The sequence below is a fragment of the Panthera tigris genome, chromosome A3 (assembly GCF_018350195.1).
Source record: "Panthera tigris isolate Pti1 chromosome A3, P.tigris_Pti1_mat1.1, whole genome shotgun sequence".
NCBI classification, from domain to species: Eukaryota; Metazoa; Chordata; class Mammalia; order Carnivora; family Felidae; genus Panthera; species Panthera tigris.
In genome coordinates this window covers 22,645,843-22,663,523 of record NC_056662.1, presented here as the reverse complement: position 1 = coordinate 22,663,523, position 17,681 = coordinate 22,645,843, and the positions used below count along the sequence as shown (strand labels likewise).

Here is a 17,681-nt window from a genome sequence, read left to right as displayed (position 1 = left end):
GTTTGGGCTAAGCACTAGAAGTATCTTCTAAAGAACTAAATCAGCTTCTTCCTGATTCCAGTAGACCTAGATGGAGTTACTGAATCTCTCACAGGTCACTCCCCTTTAGAAATTTGGAGATGATGCCCCCCGCCATTCATGATCCCCAGATTAAAGAGCCCCAGCTTGAGTTTATCCATTCATCCAAGAGCCTGGTTTTCCACTTCCTTCTCTCAGTGTCCCTCAAACTAGACACTTGGCCCTAGGGCTTGACAGAATAGAAACATGCTGGAAGGGCTCTTCAAAATAAATTTAATACTCATTTTCATCTGGAAAGTTAATATTAATATTCCCCTAAAAGGGGGAGTGGATGGCTTGACTGCCTTAGGAGAGATGGCTTCTTACACTTTTCAAAGTATTCCATTTTCAAAGAACTGAAACCAAAAGCGTCTTGCACATCAAGCTTCAAACTGATAAACCCTGGAGTAAGCAAGCACTAGAGAAAGTTGACAGGGACAATGCGGCTAGGACCCCTCTCCTCTGAAGCTAGAAATGTTGTCTAAAGACATCTACCTTTCCTGTAACAGTCCCACTTAGAAAAAAGCTTTAAAATGCATTTCTGAGGTGGTGCATATTGGCTCAGCTGGTTGAGCATCTAACTCTTGATTTTGGCTCAGGTCATGATCTCATGGTTCCTAAGTTCAAGCCCCGAGTCAGGCTCTACACTGGAGAATCCTGTTTGGGATTTTATCTCTCCCTCTCTACCTCTCCCCAGTTCATGTGCATGGGTGTGTGCTCTCTCTCTCAAATAAATAAACTCAAAAAATATATAATTGCATTTCTAGGGGCACCTGGCTGGCTCAGTTAATGGAGCATGTGACTCTTGATCTTGGGGTCATGAGTTCTAGCCCCGTGTTGGGGGTAAGACTACTAAAAATAATAACAAAAATTAAAGTACACTCTAGTTTAGAAACTGCTAATGGGAAAACTCCAGAGGGGAGGGGCTTAGCCTGCCTTGGTGTGCTATAACCTCACTGTGTTAGCCACTGGAGCTGTAGAGAATAAGGTCTGGAATTCAGCGGGGATGTGGAAATAATCATCATTGCTCTCAATGCTACTGGTTTCCAAAGCACTTCTCTATAATCTAAACCTGCATTCCAATTCTGGCTCTGTCACCTAACTAGCTGTCATGATCATAGGCCTCAATTTACCATTCCAAACTTCAGTTTCCACATCAATAAAACGGGCATAGTAATAATTACCTCTTAGGAGGATGAACTAGGATAATCCATATTTGGGGAGTGGGTTAAAGATTTTATGGGTTTTTTTCCATGTTTGTTTATTTTTGAGAGACATACAGAGCATGAGTGGTGGAGGGGCAAAGAAAGGGAGACACAGAATCTGAAACAGGCTCCAGGCTCTGAGCTGTCAGCAGCATAAAGCCTGATGTGGGGCTCAAACTCATGAACCATGAGATCATGACCTGACCTGAAGTCGGATGCTTAACTGACTGAGCCACCCGGGTGCCCCAAGATTTTATTTTTTTAAGTAATCTCTACAACCAATGTGGGACTCAAACTCACAACTCTGAGATCAAGAGTTGCACATTCCACCTACTGAGCCAGTCAGGCACCCCCCAAGATAATATGTTTTTGTTACTGTATATTATTATTTGGCCTTTCAGCACAGGGCTGAGAGTAAAACAACTGTAAAAATAACTTGCCTCATACCGCACAGCTTTTAAGTGGCAGAACTGGAAGTGCTTGGGTGGCTCAGTTGATTTAAGCATCCAACTCTTGATCTCAGCTCACGTGTTGATCTCAGGGTTGTGAGTTCAAGCCTTGCGTTGGGCTCTATGCTGGACATGAAGCCTACTTTAAAAAAAAGAAAAAAAAAGTGGCAGAACTTGAACAAAGTACCCAGAGAAGTAATTCTCAAGCCTTAATATGTATGAAGATCATCACAGTCGTTGTGTCAGGAGAGCTTACTAAAATGCAAATTCCCAGACCTCACCCCCAGAGAGTCCAGGAATCTTCACTCTTCACTTATGCCACAGGAGTCTCATGCTGTTGCTTCAGAAACCTGATCATTTATAATCAGGACGCTGACTTATCCCAAGGAAGCTGCTAGGTTAAGACAGCACCTTATCTTTCAAAGTTATAAGATGAGAGGAAGAAGGGTACCACCAAGTAGTTTACCCCTCCCCCCACCAAACCATTTTACTTGCCCTCAGCTCCCAGGAGTCCATGGTAGCCTGAAGGTCAAGTGTAGCCTTCCTGAGATTATCATTTTAATTACATAAATAATCCACATTTACTGTAGAAAAAAAAAATTTAATGTTTGTTTATTTACTTTGAGAGAGAACGCATGTGCAAGCAGAGGGAAGGGCAGAGAGGGAGGGAGAAAGAGAATCCCAAGCAGACTCTGTGCTGTCAATGCACAGCACAATGTGGGGCTCAACATCGCCAACTGTGAGATCAGGACCTGAGCCAAACTCAAAACTGTCATTTAACCAACTGAGCCATCTAGGTGCCCCTACTGTAGAAAAGTTTTAAACGTAAAAGAGAAGAGTTCAGTATAGTGGTTAAAAGCCCAGACAACTTTTGGAGGAAAACATGTAAAACGTTTAGTAATGTTTGGCACCTACTAAGAACCCAGTAAGTACTAGTAAAACATTGGCTGTAGGCAAAAAGAGATGTGGATACAAACTCAGACCTCTACTTCACAGCGGATGCTCTTTCCACGGCTTGTGGTTTTTTTCCCTGCAGGACTCTTCTGATTTCTGTGACTCCATCTGCCTGTCTAGGGCCCTCAATCTTACCCCTCAGAGCACACCTTCCTCTCCAAACCCTACTACAAGCAGCTAGTAGTGGTATAGAGGCATTCAGCTGAGAGGACATATTCATTCCCAAAGCTGAGATCATGTGTTTAACTGGTGCTTAAAAAGGCAACCTCACAAAGGCAAAATCTGTCCTACTTCCAAATCTCTCTCCCACTTCCAAATCTGACTCTTCATCAAGTTCTTTTCCATCTTAGACCACCCAGGATGTTTATTTTAACCAGATGGATGCACTGGGATTCAGCCAGACTCCCCACTTCCTAAGATAAGGAAACCTTGGGTGAAAGCAAAAAGGGATCAAGTCTCAGTCCCATAAGTACCCTCTAGGCAAGGGCTCTCCAAGCTAGCTCCTAGTGTGGTTTTGTGGGCTCCTACAAAGCTAAGAGTAACACAGATGAGGTTTCAGATGCCTATTGAACCTCTAACTTGCTGTGTGACGCTGGGCTGGACTGGATCTGAGGACCCTTCCAAGTATAACTTTCTGGACATCCCCACCACCACGTAATCACAAACTTAATGAATCTCAGAGTTAAGAGCAGAGCTTCACAATATAATACAATAAGACATAAAAAGAATTAACTCTTTTCTTGCAAAACATAAAGTTATCTCTTTGCAGATGATATGATTATATATAGAGAATCATATATAAAGACTCCAAAATAAAAAAAGAATAAATGGATTCAGCAAAGTTGCAGGATACAAAATCAGCACAGAAAAATCAGTTGTGGGGGCGCCTGGGTGGCTTGGTCGGTTAAGCGGCCGACTTCGGCTCAGGTCATGATCTCACGGTCCGTGAGTTCGAGCCCTGTGTTGGGCTCTGTGCTGACAGCTCAGAGCCTGGAGCCTGTTTCAGATTCTGTGTCTCCCTCTCTCTCTGCCCCTCCCCTGTTCATGCTCTGTCTCTCTCTCTGTCTCAAAAATAAATGTTAAAAAAAATAATAAAAAAAAAGAGTCTATTAAAAAAAAAAAAAGAAAAATCAGTTGTGTTTCTATACACAACCCAAAAGGGCAATTAAAAAACAATTTATAATAGCATCAAAAAAGAATAAAATAGTTAAGAATTAACCAAAGTGAGACTCATGCACTGAAAACTATAAAACAGTGCTGAGTGAAATTGAGGAAGATAAAAATAAATGGAAAATATCTCATGTTCATGAATTGGAAGACTTACCTACTACAGATTCACAACAATCTCTATCAAAATATCAATGACTTTTTTTTTTTTTGAGTGGGCTCCACACCCAACTTAGGGCTTGAACTCCTGACTCCAAGATCAAAAGTCACATGCTCTACCACTGCGCCAGCCAGGTGCCTCCAAAATTAAAAACTTTTGTGTATCAATTGACTCTACTATCAACAGAGTAAAAAGGCAACCCACAAAATAGAAAATATTTGCAAATTACATAAGGGATAAGGGATCAATATCCAGAATACATATATTAATATCCAGAATATCAAGAACTCCTACAACTCAACAACAAAAAACATAAATGACTCGACTCAAAAACCGGGTAAGGGTCTAGAATAGACATTTTTCCAAAGATACACAAAAATGGGCACACGAAAAGATGCTCAACATCACTAATCATTAGGGAAATGCAAATAAAAATCACAATGAGATACCACTTCACATCCATTAGGTTGACTATTATTAAAAAAAACACACACAGGGGGTACCTGGGTGGCTCAGTCAGTTAAGCATCCGACTTCAGCTCAGGTCATGATCTCACGGTCTGTGAGTTTGAGCCCCATGTCGGGCTCTGTGCTGTCAGTTCAGAGCCTGGAGCCTTCTTCAGATTCTGTGCCTCCCTCTCTCTCTGCCCCTCCCCCACTCATGCTCTGTCTCTCAAAATATGAATAAAGGTTAAAAAAAATTTTTTTCTAACAACACAGAAAACAAGTATGGATGGGAACGTGGAGAAATTGGAACTCTTGTGTACTGTAGGTACAAATGCAAAATGGTGTAGCCACCCAGGAACCCCAGGAAACCTCATTTAAAGTGGAGTTGGGGGGCGCTTGGCTGACTCAATAGGTGGAGTGTGCAACTCTTGTTTGATCTCAGGAGCTTGTGAGTTCAAGCTCCACATTAGATGTACAGATTACTTAAAAAGTAAATTAATTAATTAATTAATTAATGTACAGATGACTTAAAAAATTAGTAACTAACTAACTAAATAAATAATGGAACTGGGAGGCCTACAGGAGGAGCTCTCACACCCTATCAGTCCTCATCAACTGCAGACCCCAACAGAGACATACCTTGCATTCCCAAGGAGAAAAAGTTTCTCCTTGCCCAGCAACAGCCCAGTCAAGGAGAGAGAGACTGTTACAACTTGCAGCCAATGAAAAAACACTATACTTCAAACTCTTAACCTACTCTACCAGACTTTTTTGTTTATAAAAGCCCCTCCCAACTTCCTTTCCTTTAGTCTATAAAAGCGAGTTTCTCTCCTTTGTTTTCTGTACTTGCCTTTGGTTTTGCTGTAGTCTGCATGTCCAAACTGCAATACTCTGCTATTCCTAAATAAACTCATTTTTGCTGGTAAAATAAGTAACAGTTTTATTTTTAAGGTTAGCAATATATACAATGAACATCTAACAAACATGTAACAGTTATTATTCAGCCTTAAAAAGGAAGGAAATTTTGGGGTGCCTGGGTGACTCAATCAGTTGAGCATCAGACTCTTGATTTTGGCTCAGGTCATGATCTCTCAGGTTCATGGGATCCTGCATTGAGCCCACATCCAGCTCTGTGCTGACATCAGGGAGCCTGCTTGGGATTCTCTCTCTCTCCCTCCCTCTGCCCTCCCCCGCCACCCTGCAAATAAATGAATAAGTTTTTTTAAAAAGAAAGAAAAAAGGAAGGAAATTCTGACACATGCTACAACACGGATGAATCCTGAAGACAGTATGGTAACTGAAATAAACCAATCAGAAAAGGGCACTGTGTGACTCTAATCTTACAGAAGTACTTAGTCAAATTTAGGGACAGAAAGTAGAGGAGTCGTTGGGGGCCAGGGTAAAGAGAGAATGGGGAGTTAACAGTTTCCTGGGTACAAAACTTTCAGTTTTGCAAGATGAAAGAGTTCTGAAAATGGATGGTGGTGACAGCTGCACAATAAAGTAAATGTACTTCACTGTGCCAGCAAACTATACACTTAGGAATGGTACATTTTGTTATGTACATTTTACAGCAAGTAAAAAAAAAATACGTTTAAAAAAGAGTTAACAGGGTGCCTGAGTGACTCTGTTGGTTAAGCATATGACTTTGGCTCAGCTCATGGTTTCATGATTCATCAGTTCAAGCCCCTCACTGGGCTGACTTCTGTCAACACAGAGCCCACTTTGGATCCTTTTGTCCCTGTCTCTATCTGCCCCTCCCCTGCTCATGCTCTTCTGTCTCTCAAAAATAAGTAAACATTTTTAAAAACAGAATTAACTGTTTTATTCCAATTTTCTCCATTTTCAGTGCTCCACCATATCCCTTGAGTAACTTTAACAGTCTAAACTAGTCTCCCACTCTGATCCTGTCCTCCTAATAGCAGCCAGAACGATCTTGCTGAGATACCAATCTGAAAAGTTAAGTGTCCCTGTTCAAATCCTTTATGTGACTTCCTCCATCCTTGGGATAAAAATAATTTATTCATGGCCATCATAAAAAAGATAAGAGATAACAAATGCTGATGTGGATGTGGAGAAAAGTGAATCCTTCCTTGTCTGCTGTTGGTGGGAATTTAAATTGGTGCAGCCACTATGGAAAACAGTATGAAGGATCTTCAAAAAATTAAAAGTAGAACTACCATATGATCCAGCAATTCCACTTCTGGGAATATACAATACTAAGAAATAAGGAAATACAAACACTAACTCAAAAAGATATCTGTGCCCTCATATTCATAGCAGCATTATTTACGATAGCCAAGGCATGGAAACAACCTGAGTGTCCATCAACAAATGAATGGATAAAGAAGTTGCAGTATACACATCACGGAATATTATTCATCCACAAAAGAACAAGTCTGACTATTTATGACAACATGTATGGACTTTGTATTATGCTAAGTGAAGTAAGTCAGATGGAGAAAGAAAAACACTTTATGATCTCACTTACGTGTGGAATCTTAAAAAACAAATTCACAGAAAAAGAGCTCAGACTTGTGGTTACCAGAGGGAGAAATGGAGGAAGGTGGTTAAAAGATACAAGTTTCCAGTTGAGATAAATAAGTAGTAGAGATATAATATACAACATGATGACTATAGTTAAGAATGATGTATTGATATATAGGAAAATTAAGAATAAATCCTGGTGCACCTTGGTGGCTCAGTCAGTTAAGCATCCGACTCTTGGTTTTGGTTCAGGTCCCCGTCTCACAGTGGTGAGATCAAGCCATACCCATTGAAGAGCCTGCTTGGGATTCTCTCTCCCTCTTCCTCTGCCCCTCTCCCGCTCCTACTCTCGCTCTCTCTCAATAAATAAATAAATAAATAAATAAATAAATAAATAAAAATAGAAAAGAATAAATCCTAAGAGTTCTCCTCATAAAGAAAAAATTCCATAATTTTCTTCTTTCTTTTCATTGTATCTATATGAGAAGATGGGAGATTAGCTGAACCTATTGTAATGATCATTTTGCAATATATGTAAATCAAATCATCATGCTATAGGCCTTAAACTTACACAGTGATGCATGTCAATTATTTTTCAATAAAACTGGAAAAAACAAAAACAAATTCTTCAGCATACCGTTCCCACTCCTTCCCAACTTGTGGTTTCTCTACCATTAACTGACATGGTTTCATCTCCTGGAACGCTCTCTTCCTCTCCCTTTTCCCCTTAACTCCTCCTACTCTTCCCTCAGAACTCAGTTTTTCCCAACCCATTACAAACCTTTACCACCAGGCCCAGCAGACTGAAAACTTACCTCTCTGTCTTGGACTGTGGGCTAGGTATTCTTCCAACATTCTGTGACAGAATGATCAGTTTGTCTCCAGCACTACATGCCCCCAGGGAATCTGTAAAAGAGATTTTATACCAATGGTACACTTCCAGTGAGCTGGTTAGGATTTACCATAGTTTTGCATATGGAGGGAAAATGGTTCAGAAAAAAGGCAGGGCTGAAAAGAACCAAATCCATGTGAAAGTTAGAGGACTAAAGGTGTGCACCCATGTCAGCTATACAGCCCTCTCGCCAGGTCCAGATAGAGTAATGTCTGCTGCTGTGTATATCACCTTTGGGGTCCAGCCTCACTCAACCTATTGAAACAGGATCTTGAAATCGAGTTGTGGTTGAAAACCACAATTCTGAAGAAGTTCCCTAAGAGATTCTGTTTCTCACCTAAGGTGGAGAACGACCCATCAATGTTGGTATACAAAGGATGTTCTGACCTCATTTGACACTGAAAGCTAAAGGTTAAGAACACAAATTTTGAAGTCTGACAGGCCCAGTACTAGTTGAGTGATTCTGGGCAAGTTAGTTTGCCTCTATTAACCCACCACACAAAAGTGATGTGTCTCGGTCTCAACTTATTACAAAGCACAATGAACACGGCACCACCTGGAGGGCTTATTAAAATGCTGATTATGGGCCCCACTCACACAATTTCTGGTTCCGCAATTCTGGGATGGGGTCTGAGAATGTGCATCTCTAATCAAGTTCCTAGGTGATGTGGCTGCTGGTGGTCCAGACACACACTTTGTGAACCACTGACCTAGCACACAGAGAGGACACAATATTTAGAATACTGAATAGTCAGATATTCTGATAGCTAGTAAGAACTTTCTAGACTCCCACCAAGCTTCTCCCTGCCCCAGGAGTCCTCAGCCGGTTGCAACTTGCCACTTAGCCTGAGAAAATCCCTCTCAAGGCTTCCATTTGCCAAAAGAGGGTGGTGGGCCACGATGAGACGCTAAATACAGAAGACAGTTTACATCCTGAGCAGCTCGGGGCTCCCGGGGAGCCGGTTTTGGCCTCCAAAGGACGCCTCCAGGAAAACAGGGCCGCGTTCTGTCCCGCTGCTCTAGGGAAAGGCTGGGCGACGCCCAGGCGAGTCTAACCTCGCCTCTTTGCTCAAACGCCGTTCTTCAGTCTCCACAGCGCCTCCTCGCGTTCGCGTCACCGTCCCCACCTAGATTGTCCCTTCCCTCTCACCCTACCGTGCGCCTAGCGGAAGCCTGACGTCACTTCCGTCACGCGTAGCGCGCTTGCGCCGAGGCGACGGCTCCTCTTTTCCGACAGACGGCTGCCCTACCACCGATTGGCTGCGTGGTGTTCGTCTGCGGGTGGACGCGCGGCGCTGCGTGGCTCCTCCTCCGCCGCCGCGCCAGGTCTTGGCTGAGTGAGCGAGCAGAGCCGGCGTCCTGGCCAAGTGAGGACGGCCGCAGCGCGCCGCCGAACCCAGTCGCTGGTTCTGTCGCTGCTACCGCCGCCCCGCGCGCCGTGACACGAGACCCCAGACCCCGACTCCTTTTGGCCTGGCCCGCGCGCCCCAGGCCCGGCCCGGGCGGCGCGACGGGAGGATGAGCGGCGGGCGGCGAAAGGAGGAGCCGCCTCAGCCGCAGCTGGCCAACGGGGCCCTCAAAGTCTCTGTTTGGAGCAAGGTGCTGCGGAGCGACGCGGCCTGGGAGGACAAGGTGCGATGCGACCTGGCGAGGGCGCAGGTGCGAGGAGCCGGCTGGGACTCGGGGCCGAATGGACAGGCCCGAGCCTGCCCCTGTCTCCGGTCCGGGCGCGGCTGAGTGTTTGGGGTGTTGCGGAGCGGGGAGCGGGTGGCCCAAGGGTGTCGGGGCGAACTTGGCGGGCCAGGGCCTGACAGCCGGGCTCGGAACTCACCGCGGAGTGGTTTAAGGGTGAAGCCGCCTGGGTCACGCGGGAAACAGCGGAGTTGCCACCCGCGGGCAGGGCGTGTGCCTGAATGGCGAGAGTGAGCTTCTGAATTCGATCTCCGCCTTTTACTCCCAGTAGGATCTTCAGTAAGTGGCTTGTCTTCTCCGAATTAACTAAATATGGTCGTTACCACGAATAGTAACGGTAACAGTCCTCTACTAAATATTTTCTGCCGGGTGCTCTCCATGCATTATCTCCCTCAATTCTCAGAACAGCTCTGAAGCGGGTACCGTGGTGCATTAAAGCGTTTAGCACGTAATAAGGCCTATTGCCATTGCTTTTTTATTAATGAGAAAAACTGAATGCCTGCATAATTGGGAGAGAGGAGATTAAGACCACTTCTCAGAGGTGAATGTGTGTGTGTGGGTGTGTGTGTGTGAGAGAGAGAAAGAGAGAGGGAGAGGGATAGAGGGGGAAACCGCCAAATGTGTGTGAGAAATGGTTGGGGCTTCAAGATATTTTCACTGGTCACACACTTTCAAAAGATCTGAGTGTAGGTACTCCCCAACTCCGCTTCTTGATCAGGAAGGGACCATCACAAACAGCTTGATTCCAGTTGGCCTGAAAAGTATATTATATTTGCAATCTTTCCCTTATTTTTCTGGACTGATGAGGCGGGTTTTCCTTCCTGGAGTTCCTGTAAGGGGGGATGGGAGCTACTTCCTGAAGGTGCCCTTGTCCTGCCCCCAGCCCTGCCCAGCTCTTGTAAAACGTTTCTGATCTGCTGTGTCATTTCTTTCTTCCCTTGTACAAGGACCGGTTTCTGCAGTCTGGGGCAGGTCAGAAACCTGAGTCTTCGACGTCCTTGTATGAAAATTAGATATGCTGGCACCTGCCTTCAGCACTTTTGTTTCCAACCCTTCTTTGTGACTTAGAATTCAGGGTGCAGGAAGATGGTGCTGAGTAGATTAACAATTAGCCCGTCTGCCTGTGAATAGTCTGTCTGGGTCTCTCCTCCAAGGATCAGATAAGAGTTTTCTGTGGCCAGTAGGACAGTTACCACAGCCATTTCATCACAAGCCATTTCATTTTTTAAGCTTCTAAAAATAGTAATTTTTCTAAAAAATTTTTTTAGCACACAGGCCCTGGAATTCATCACTTAAAATAACTAAATGTATTCTTTTTTTAAAAAACCATGTTTTAGTATAAGAGGTGAGGATCAGAAAACCGCATACCATTGCTCTTGGAGAAATGTCTCCAGAAGATATGTTTAGCAGCAAGCTTTTTTATTTCTCCCCTATTACAGAAGGCTCTCATGTGGCACCCACTAAGAACACATAACACATTCATTCTCTTTCTTTTCTACAGGACGAATTTTTAGATGTGATCTACTGGTTCCGACAGATCATTGCTGTGGTCCTAGGTGTAATTTGGGGAGTGTTACCTTTGCGAGGTTTCTTGGGAATAGCAGGGTAAGTCTTGGCTGGGTATCTTGGCATTTTCATTGTATCTTTTGTTTTGTTTTTTTAAGTTTATTTATTTTGAGAGAAAGTGCAAGTTGGGGAAGGGCAGAGAGGGGCGCTGTGGGCACAGAGCCTGACACGGGGCTTGACCCCATGAACCAGGAGATTATGACCTGACCTGAAATTAAGAGTCAGATGCATGACTGACTGAGCCACCCAGGTGCCCCTTCATGACATCATTTCTTTTCAAATATAGATTTGTTTCCTTTTTAGGGAAAAGGCTATTGCTACTTTGGAGGTGTGTTTTTGTTTTTGTTTTATAATGACTATGTGTGAGGTGACAAAAGCAAAAAAAATGGCCCCATGATGGCACTCATAGGTCTAGTGCAACACTCCTCAGTTCAGTAGGCCTGGAGCATCTTAACTTAGATATGTTACCTTTCTGAAGGCTGGACCAGTCCATTTATTCATGGGTCCAAAGTGATCACACAAGAGGCTACTGCATTACCTGTTGGTGGCAAGTTTCTAGTTCTGGCATGACCTTTGTACCTATGGGAATTTGGAAGGTAGAGGAACTTCTGTATTTGATGACCACTCCCTTGTACCTGGCACTGCGCTGGATGTCCTGGATCTTGGCTTTGGCAGCAGTTGTTTCAGATCCTTACTTTTAAGTTGTTTTTTTTTTAATAATTTTTTATTTATATCTGAGAGAGGGGGGGTGGGGAACACAAGCAGGAGAGGGGCAGAGAGACGGAGATAGAATCTGAAGCAGGATCTGAGTTGCGAGCTATCAGCACAGAGTTCGACATGGGGCTCGAACTCAGGAGCGGTGAGATCATGACCTGAGCGAAAGTTGGACGCTTAACCGACTGAGCCACCCAGGTGCCCCTCAGATCCTTACTTTTTAAAGGTAGTGAAAAAGGAGGAGGTTGGGCCCTCCACCTTTTACTGTGCTCCTGTGACCACTGGCAGCACGCCTGACACTGCCCGTGGTCTTGACTCAGCCTGTTAACAAGCCACTGAAAGTGACGAGTACACATGCCCGCCAGCTTGAATTAAAAGGATGTGTGGGAGTTGTCTGAAGATAGGAATTGTGGGTAAACTATAGTAGGAAATGGATGGGTAGGACTGTGAGCTTTTTTTTTTCACACAGGAAGTAGAAACTGTGATCCTTACTCATGGAAAATCACACTGGTTGTTTTAGAGGTGATCACATCTCTTAATCCCTCATCCTAGGTGAAAAGGATGAAACAGATTTCAAACTCATTTGAGTTCCTTGTCTTTTCAGAAGATGACCCAAAAGGAATGTACATTCTCCTCTTCTAACTAAGAAGGTTTTTGATTCATGATACTGAGCACAGCATTTGTCCAAGGAAAGGAGTTAAGAGTTTATGTTATGCTCTGCCTAACTTTGCTGGAGTGGACACCTGATGAGTTCGGAGTGAGGGTGAGGAGACACAGGATCTAGGGTTCATAGAGATTTTCCCAGATTAGAGGAGGTATATAGATACACGTCATCCCATTTGAGCTTTCTGTTAAAGAAAAGGCAGTGAAGATAAAACGCCAGAGCAAGGGGGAAGGCAGTCTAAAGGCAAGAAGTCTCTCACTTTCCCAAGGCCACTTTTCTAGGAGAGGATAAAAGTGGTTCAGATTCTTTGCCCCTGTCTAGTTTTGCAGGATTCCTAAGAGATTTCTCTGAAGTCACCCAATCTGGGAATATAACAAAGACCAGAGTTAGTCTAGTATCCTTTTCACTGTGGCAGATGAGTTAAGCTGATCAGAGGTCTCTAACTGTAGAAAGTTATGTATTCAGGTTCTAGCTCTGCTACATTCAAGCTGTATAATTTTGGTCTCACCTCTCAGACTCTATTCTCTCATCATTAAGAGGGGGTAATAAAAGTCTCTTCCTCATAAGAATGATGTGTAAACTAAATGAGGTCATGCAAGTAAATTCCTAAATGTACTGCTTAGTACATCATACGCACTCCATAAATGGTTCACTGCAATCTTATGATTAGCTTTACATAGTGCTAAAAATGGCTGCTGAGAAAAAAGGAAAGTAGGTGTTTGAGAATGAATTCACCTTGGAGCGGCTCACCCATAGTGCCGCTTTCTGAGGACTGCCTGTTTCATGGGGTTCGGTCCCATGCTGTCCTGCCAGAGCCAGTTTCTCTCACTCTAAACGAATCCCCCCCCGCCTTGGTTGGCACCTTTTTCCTTGCTCTTGGAAAGGGACCAAGGACGTTGATTTTTCCACACATTCCCTCTCTTCCATCTGTCTGACGCAGTTGCCAGGGCTTAGGGCAGGACTGCTTTGGTGCTCCATTCTGGTGACCCTCTCCTCCACTTCTTGCCTTGACTGCCCTCTGGACCCCACCTTGGCTTCTCTTCATTTCTGGTGTGGCCACCAGTTAGGGCACATTAAGGTAAAACCATTTCCTCTGTTCTTATTATAATTTGCCTGAGAACTCAGTGAGCATTCTGCTGTTGCTGAGGTTTTGCATCATCTGAGAGGAGCACTATCCATCCCTTCCTGCCTGTCTCTTATAGAGCCTGGCATCATGATTAATAGGTGCTCAATGAATGCTTCTTAAAATTTTTTTAAAACAAATTAATTCCCACTAGTCCTTGAAAGCAGGGTCATATGTTACTACTGTTGTTGTGTAGCCTCCCAGCCCTCAAGTCGAGTATTTCTTAGAGATCATTATTTTGTTAAAATTCCGATGGGAATTTTTAGGATAGAGTTTTAAAAATGCATTGGAGTGTTGTCTTTATAATGTTTTCCCTCCACCCCCAAACCAGCAGATTAATTTCTTTTTCTACACATCTGCTGTGTAGTTCCGTCCCTCGTTTACAATATAGGATTTATGCCCATCCTTGGAGCTCAGTTTGAGCCCCTCTAGTCCTTTCCAGACCCCTCTCCTGTGACCACCAGACATTTAAATGCCTTTGTTTCTGTGACTTGCTATTAGTGTGTGATCCTTGGAAGACAGGGCCCATGCTAGCTCTTTTCTGTCATTCCTTATCTCCTCTTTTCCTTATATTTCCCTATCTCATGTTACTAAGCAACCACTTTTACAGCCAGAGACTCTCAATGAGTCTCATTCTCCAGCCCTAGCTTATTAAGCTGAGTCCCACAGTGATGTCTCTTAGTCCCATTAGTAATCTCTGGAACCACTAACTGCCTGTCCAAAATGAAACTCCTGACAGAGGGAGGCAGCCAGATTGGCTGGGTCTCAAGATTTCTGGCAGAAGACAAGGATGTGGCTACAACATGGTCAAGCCAAGGACTGTATTTTGTATGAAATCCAAGAAAAACCTTCTGTTCTTCCTGACTCCCTGCTTCTGTTACTAGAACCATTATATTATACTCCCAGACCCTTAGGCTTGAAGCCTTTGGGTCTTTTGCCGCCTCATTCAGCCATTTTCCCAGTCCCTGTCCTCAGATTTTATTTGTGCTCAAGTCCTAAAACATGGTACAAGTCTAAACCACTTTCCCAGTTCCTGTTCCTTCCACTCAGGAGGAAGCCCATACTCTTTAACTACTCACAAACTAGACTTCTGAGGTACCTGGCAGACTCAGCCAGTACAGCATGCAACTCTTGATCTCAAGGTTGTGGGTTCAAGCCTGAGATTGGGTGTAGAGATTACTTAAAATCTTTAAAAAAACAAAACCAAACTAGACTTCTGATGTATGTATACCCTATCTCAGCCCGCCTTGCTAAAATAGCCTCAGGGTCTGCCCCGTACCCCTTCTACTCCTCAGCATCATCACACAGCCCTGCCCCGCACCAGCCCATTCTTCATCCATTAGGAGGGACCAGTTCTCCGCATTTTTCCACAGTAGCCTTCAGGAGCAATGTGCCTGGAGCACATTTTATGAAAATTAGTTTTACGTGATTATTGTACCAAGAGATCAGTAGAGCAGGGTGATACATTATACCTTACTGCATTCTAAGTGCTTCATTTGTTAAATAAAATATGAAGGGTGCCTGGGTGGCTCAGTCTGTTAAGTGTTAAATAATAAAATACAGGGGTCAAAGATCTTCCTGGAAGTGCACACAAACCTTTGGTTTCAGTTCCATGCTTACTGCTGTTTTGGGCCCCTAAGTAGATAGCTAAGGGAGGGCAGGAACTGTCAATTTCACCTCTGCATCAAGTGCAGTAGCAGACAGTGGATATCCAGAAATTGTTTCCCATTGGGAATTAATGCAGGAGCTGCTTTAGCATGCTTACTTGCTCCACTAGGCCATGAAGCAGCAGCCTATTTGTCCCATGGCCACCCCCACCCTAGCTGGAGCTACTTGGAGGCCCATGTCAGGTACTAGTTGTATTTGGGATTGTTCAGCTACCCTTCTCTTACTCTGAGAGGGCTTGGAGAACTTTTATGTTCTTTAAAATTTTTTTAAGATTTTTTTTTGCTGGGCAATTAAAAAAAAGTTGCTTTATGTCTCTAGCTCAACCACTGGGCAGCTCCATTGAGGGCCTAGGTGTTCTCATGTATTATTTCACTTGCCCCCATGATACAGATAGTAAACTGCAACAGGGAGTGTCCTGGTAAGGCTGGACTGTGGTAGTAGGAATTCTGAGTCTTCTGAACTCACAGTTTGTGTTTGGTGCTTGTCCTCCCCCTCCAGATTCTGCCTGATCAATGCGGGAGTCCTGTACCTCTACTTCAGCAACTACCTACAGATAGATGAGGAAGAATATGGTGGCACATGGGAGCTCACGAAGGAAGGGTTTATGACATCTTTTGCCTTGTTCATGGTATGTGTAGCTGACAGATAACAGAGCAAATCCTGTTGTTTCTCAAGGGGATCACACTGATTAGATTATACTTTGTGATTGATTGTGGCACCATTTTTCAAAAGGCTCCAGGGATGAGAGGGCATGTCTTTTAGTGAGTCATGTTGTCTAAAAAGATTAGGTGTGGTACAGTGTAGTCTTGTGGTATCAGGGCCAATCATCAGTTTCTACATCTGATTCTCAACTCTGGCTGCATAGTAGAAACTGGGAAACATTTAAAAATATGTTTATGGCCTTATTCATAATAGCTGAAAAGCGCAAACAACCATTACCTGATCAATAAATAAAATATTGTATATTTATATAGTATTAGACCATAAAGAGGAATAAAGTACTTGCAAGTACTACAACTTTGATGAATTTTGAAAACATTATGCTAAGTGTAAGAAGCCAGATACAAAACATGTTATATGATTCCATTTATAAAAAATGTCCAGAATAGGCAAAGCCATATAGATAAAATTAGATTAGTGGTTGCCAGTGGTGGAGGGGTGGGGTGGGGGGCAGGGATATGAGAAGTAACTGATAATGGAAACAGGTTTTCTTTTGAGGGTGATTAAAGTGTTCCAGAATCAGTTAGTGGTGATCTTTGCACAATTCTGAATATACTAAAAACCTCTGTATTGTATGCTTTATTTTTGTATTACATATTTTTAAAGGTGAAAATTATGAAATATGAATTATATCTCAAAAGTTAATTTTTTAAAAAAATGTTAGATTCTGGTCCAAATCAAAATCAAAATCTCTGGGTGGGGGTGCCTGGGCGCATGTGCATGTGTGTGCGTATATATACATAAAATAAAGGTCACAGGAGATTGCAGTGAACAGCTAGCTAGTTTTGAGAATCTGTTTATTTGATAGGAAGCTGACAGGGTATGATGGTGGTTTGTTTTTCACATTTGTTGCTGATCCTAACACTGGCAGTATAGTCTGCTTTACCTGTATCATTTCCACATCTGTAACTCCACTTCTGGTGCTCCAGTTGCTCTTTAGTTGAAAGAGAAGCTTGTCCACGGTCCCTTTTGGAGCACTGGTGGGTTGTCCTGGGCTCTGTTAGAAACAGCTTGATTTCAGTGAGATTATTTGGGCTTTCAGGCAGATTGCATCGGATAGCCCCTGGGAAGCCCACCATGCACAACACATTCTTTGCCATTTTGGTTTTGTGGAATAGGGGCCCATGTGGACCCAGATGACTTATAAACATTGCTTGTCTCCTCTCTAGGTCATTTGGATCATTTTTTACACTGCCATCCACTATGACTGATGGTATACAGATCCCACCCGCTCTCTGTCCGGTCCAAAGGACCCTCCTAGTTACAGCACAGAAACATGATTGTAGGGGCGCCCCAGCCATGTGGAACCTGAAAGACCCATGTTTCTTGGACCAAGAATCAGCGTGTCGGGCGTCAGTGTTTTCTGCAAGGGTTGTGATCTGAAACTTTTTAAAGAACCATCCACCTTTTGGGGAAGCATTTCTGAATTGTCCATCACCAACCATTTCTTCTTGGATATCATCATGAAACACCTGTTTGCTGACTGGAGCTGTCGTTCAATTTGATACACCTCTGGATCCGGATGAAACATTGTCTTCCTCACTTCTCCATCACGTGTACAGTTTTTAAACTATCAGTGGCATTTCAAGTCTTCTGAAAACAGTATGGCAGTATGTGCGTGGTCCATAGCACAGTACAGGCACCATCTAATAACAATTTCCATTGTAGAATGTTTTCAGATACTTGAATAAATCAAATCTTTAATTGAGAATCTGTT

The 17,681-nt window shown here is 43.5% G+C and overlaps 1 protein-coding gene and 1 long non-coding RNA gene across 4 annotated transcripts; one reads left to right on the top strand and one right to left on the bottom strand.

Annotated features, from left to right (window-relative positions):
• Window positions 1-1,819: 1,819 nt before the first annotated feature.
• LOC122237215 lies at window positions 1,820-8,866 on the bottom strand. The gene is made up of 3 exons (XR_006215493.1): window positions 8,415-8,866; window positions 7,741-7,831; window positions 1,820-1,853 (listed from the first exon to the last, which is right to left on the bottom strand). It is a non-coding gene; the product is annotated as an uncharacterized LOC122237215 (long non-coding RNA).
• Window positions 8,867-9,022: 156 nt separating this feature from the next.
• Window positions 9,023-17,675, top strand: LOC102970205 (respirasome Complex Assembly Factor 1). Of its 3 annotated transcripts, none has more exons than XM_042980471.1 (4): window positions 9,023-9,476; window positions 11,011-11,114; window positions 15,743-15,872; window positions 17,134-17,324. In XM_042980471.1, the coding sequence occupies exons 1-4, from the start codon at window positions 9,336-9,338 to the stop codon at window positions 17,173-17,175; spliced, it is 417 nt and encodes a 138-aa protein (XP_042836405.1). In that variant the 5' UTR covers window positions 9,023-9,335; the 3' UTR covers window positions 17,176-17,324. The 3 variants fall into 3 exon arrangements, with proteins under 3 accessions (XP_042836405.1, XP_042836407.1, XP_007077764.2); XM_007077702.3 differs by having other exon boundaries at window positions 9,025-9,449; XM_042980473.1 differs by lacking the exon at window positions 15,743-15,872 and having other exon boundaries at window positions 9,023-9,449; window positions 17,134-17,675.
• Window positions 17,676-17,681: the final 6 nt, after the last annotated feature.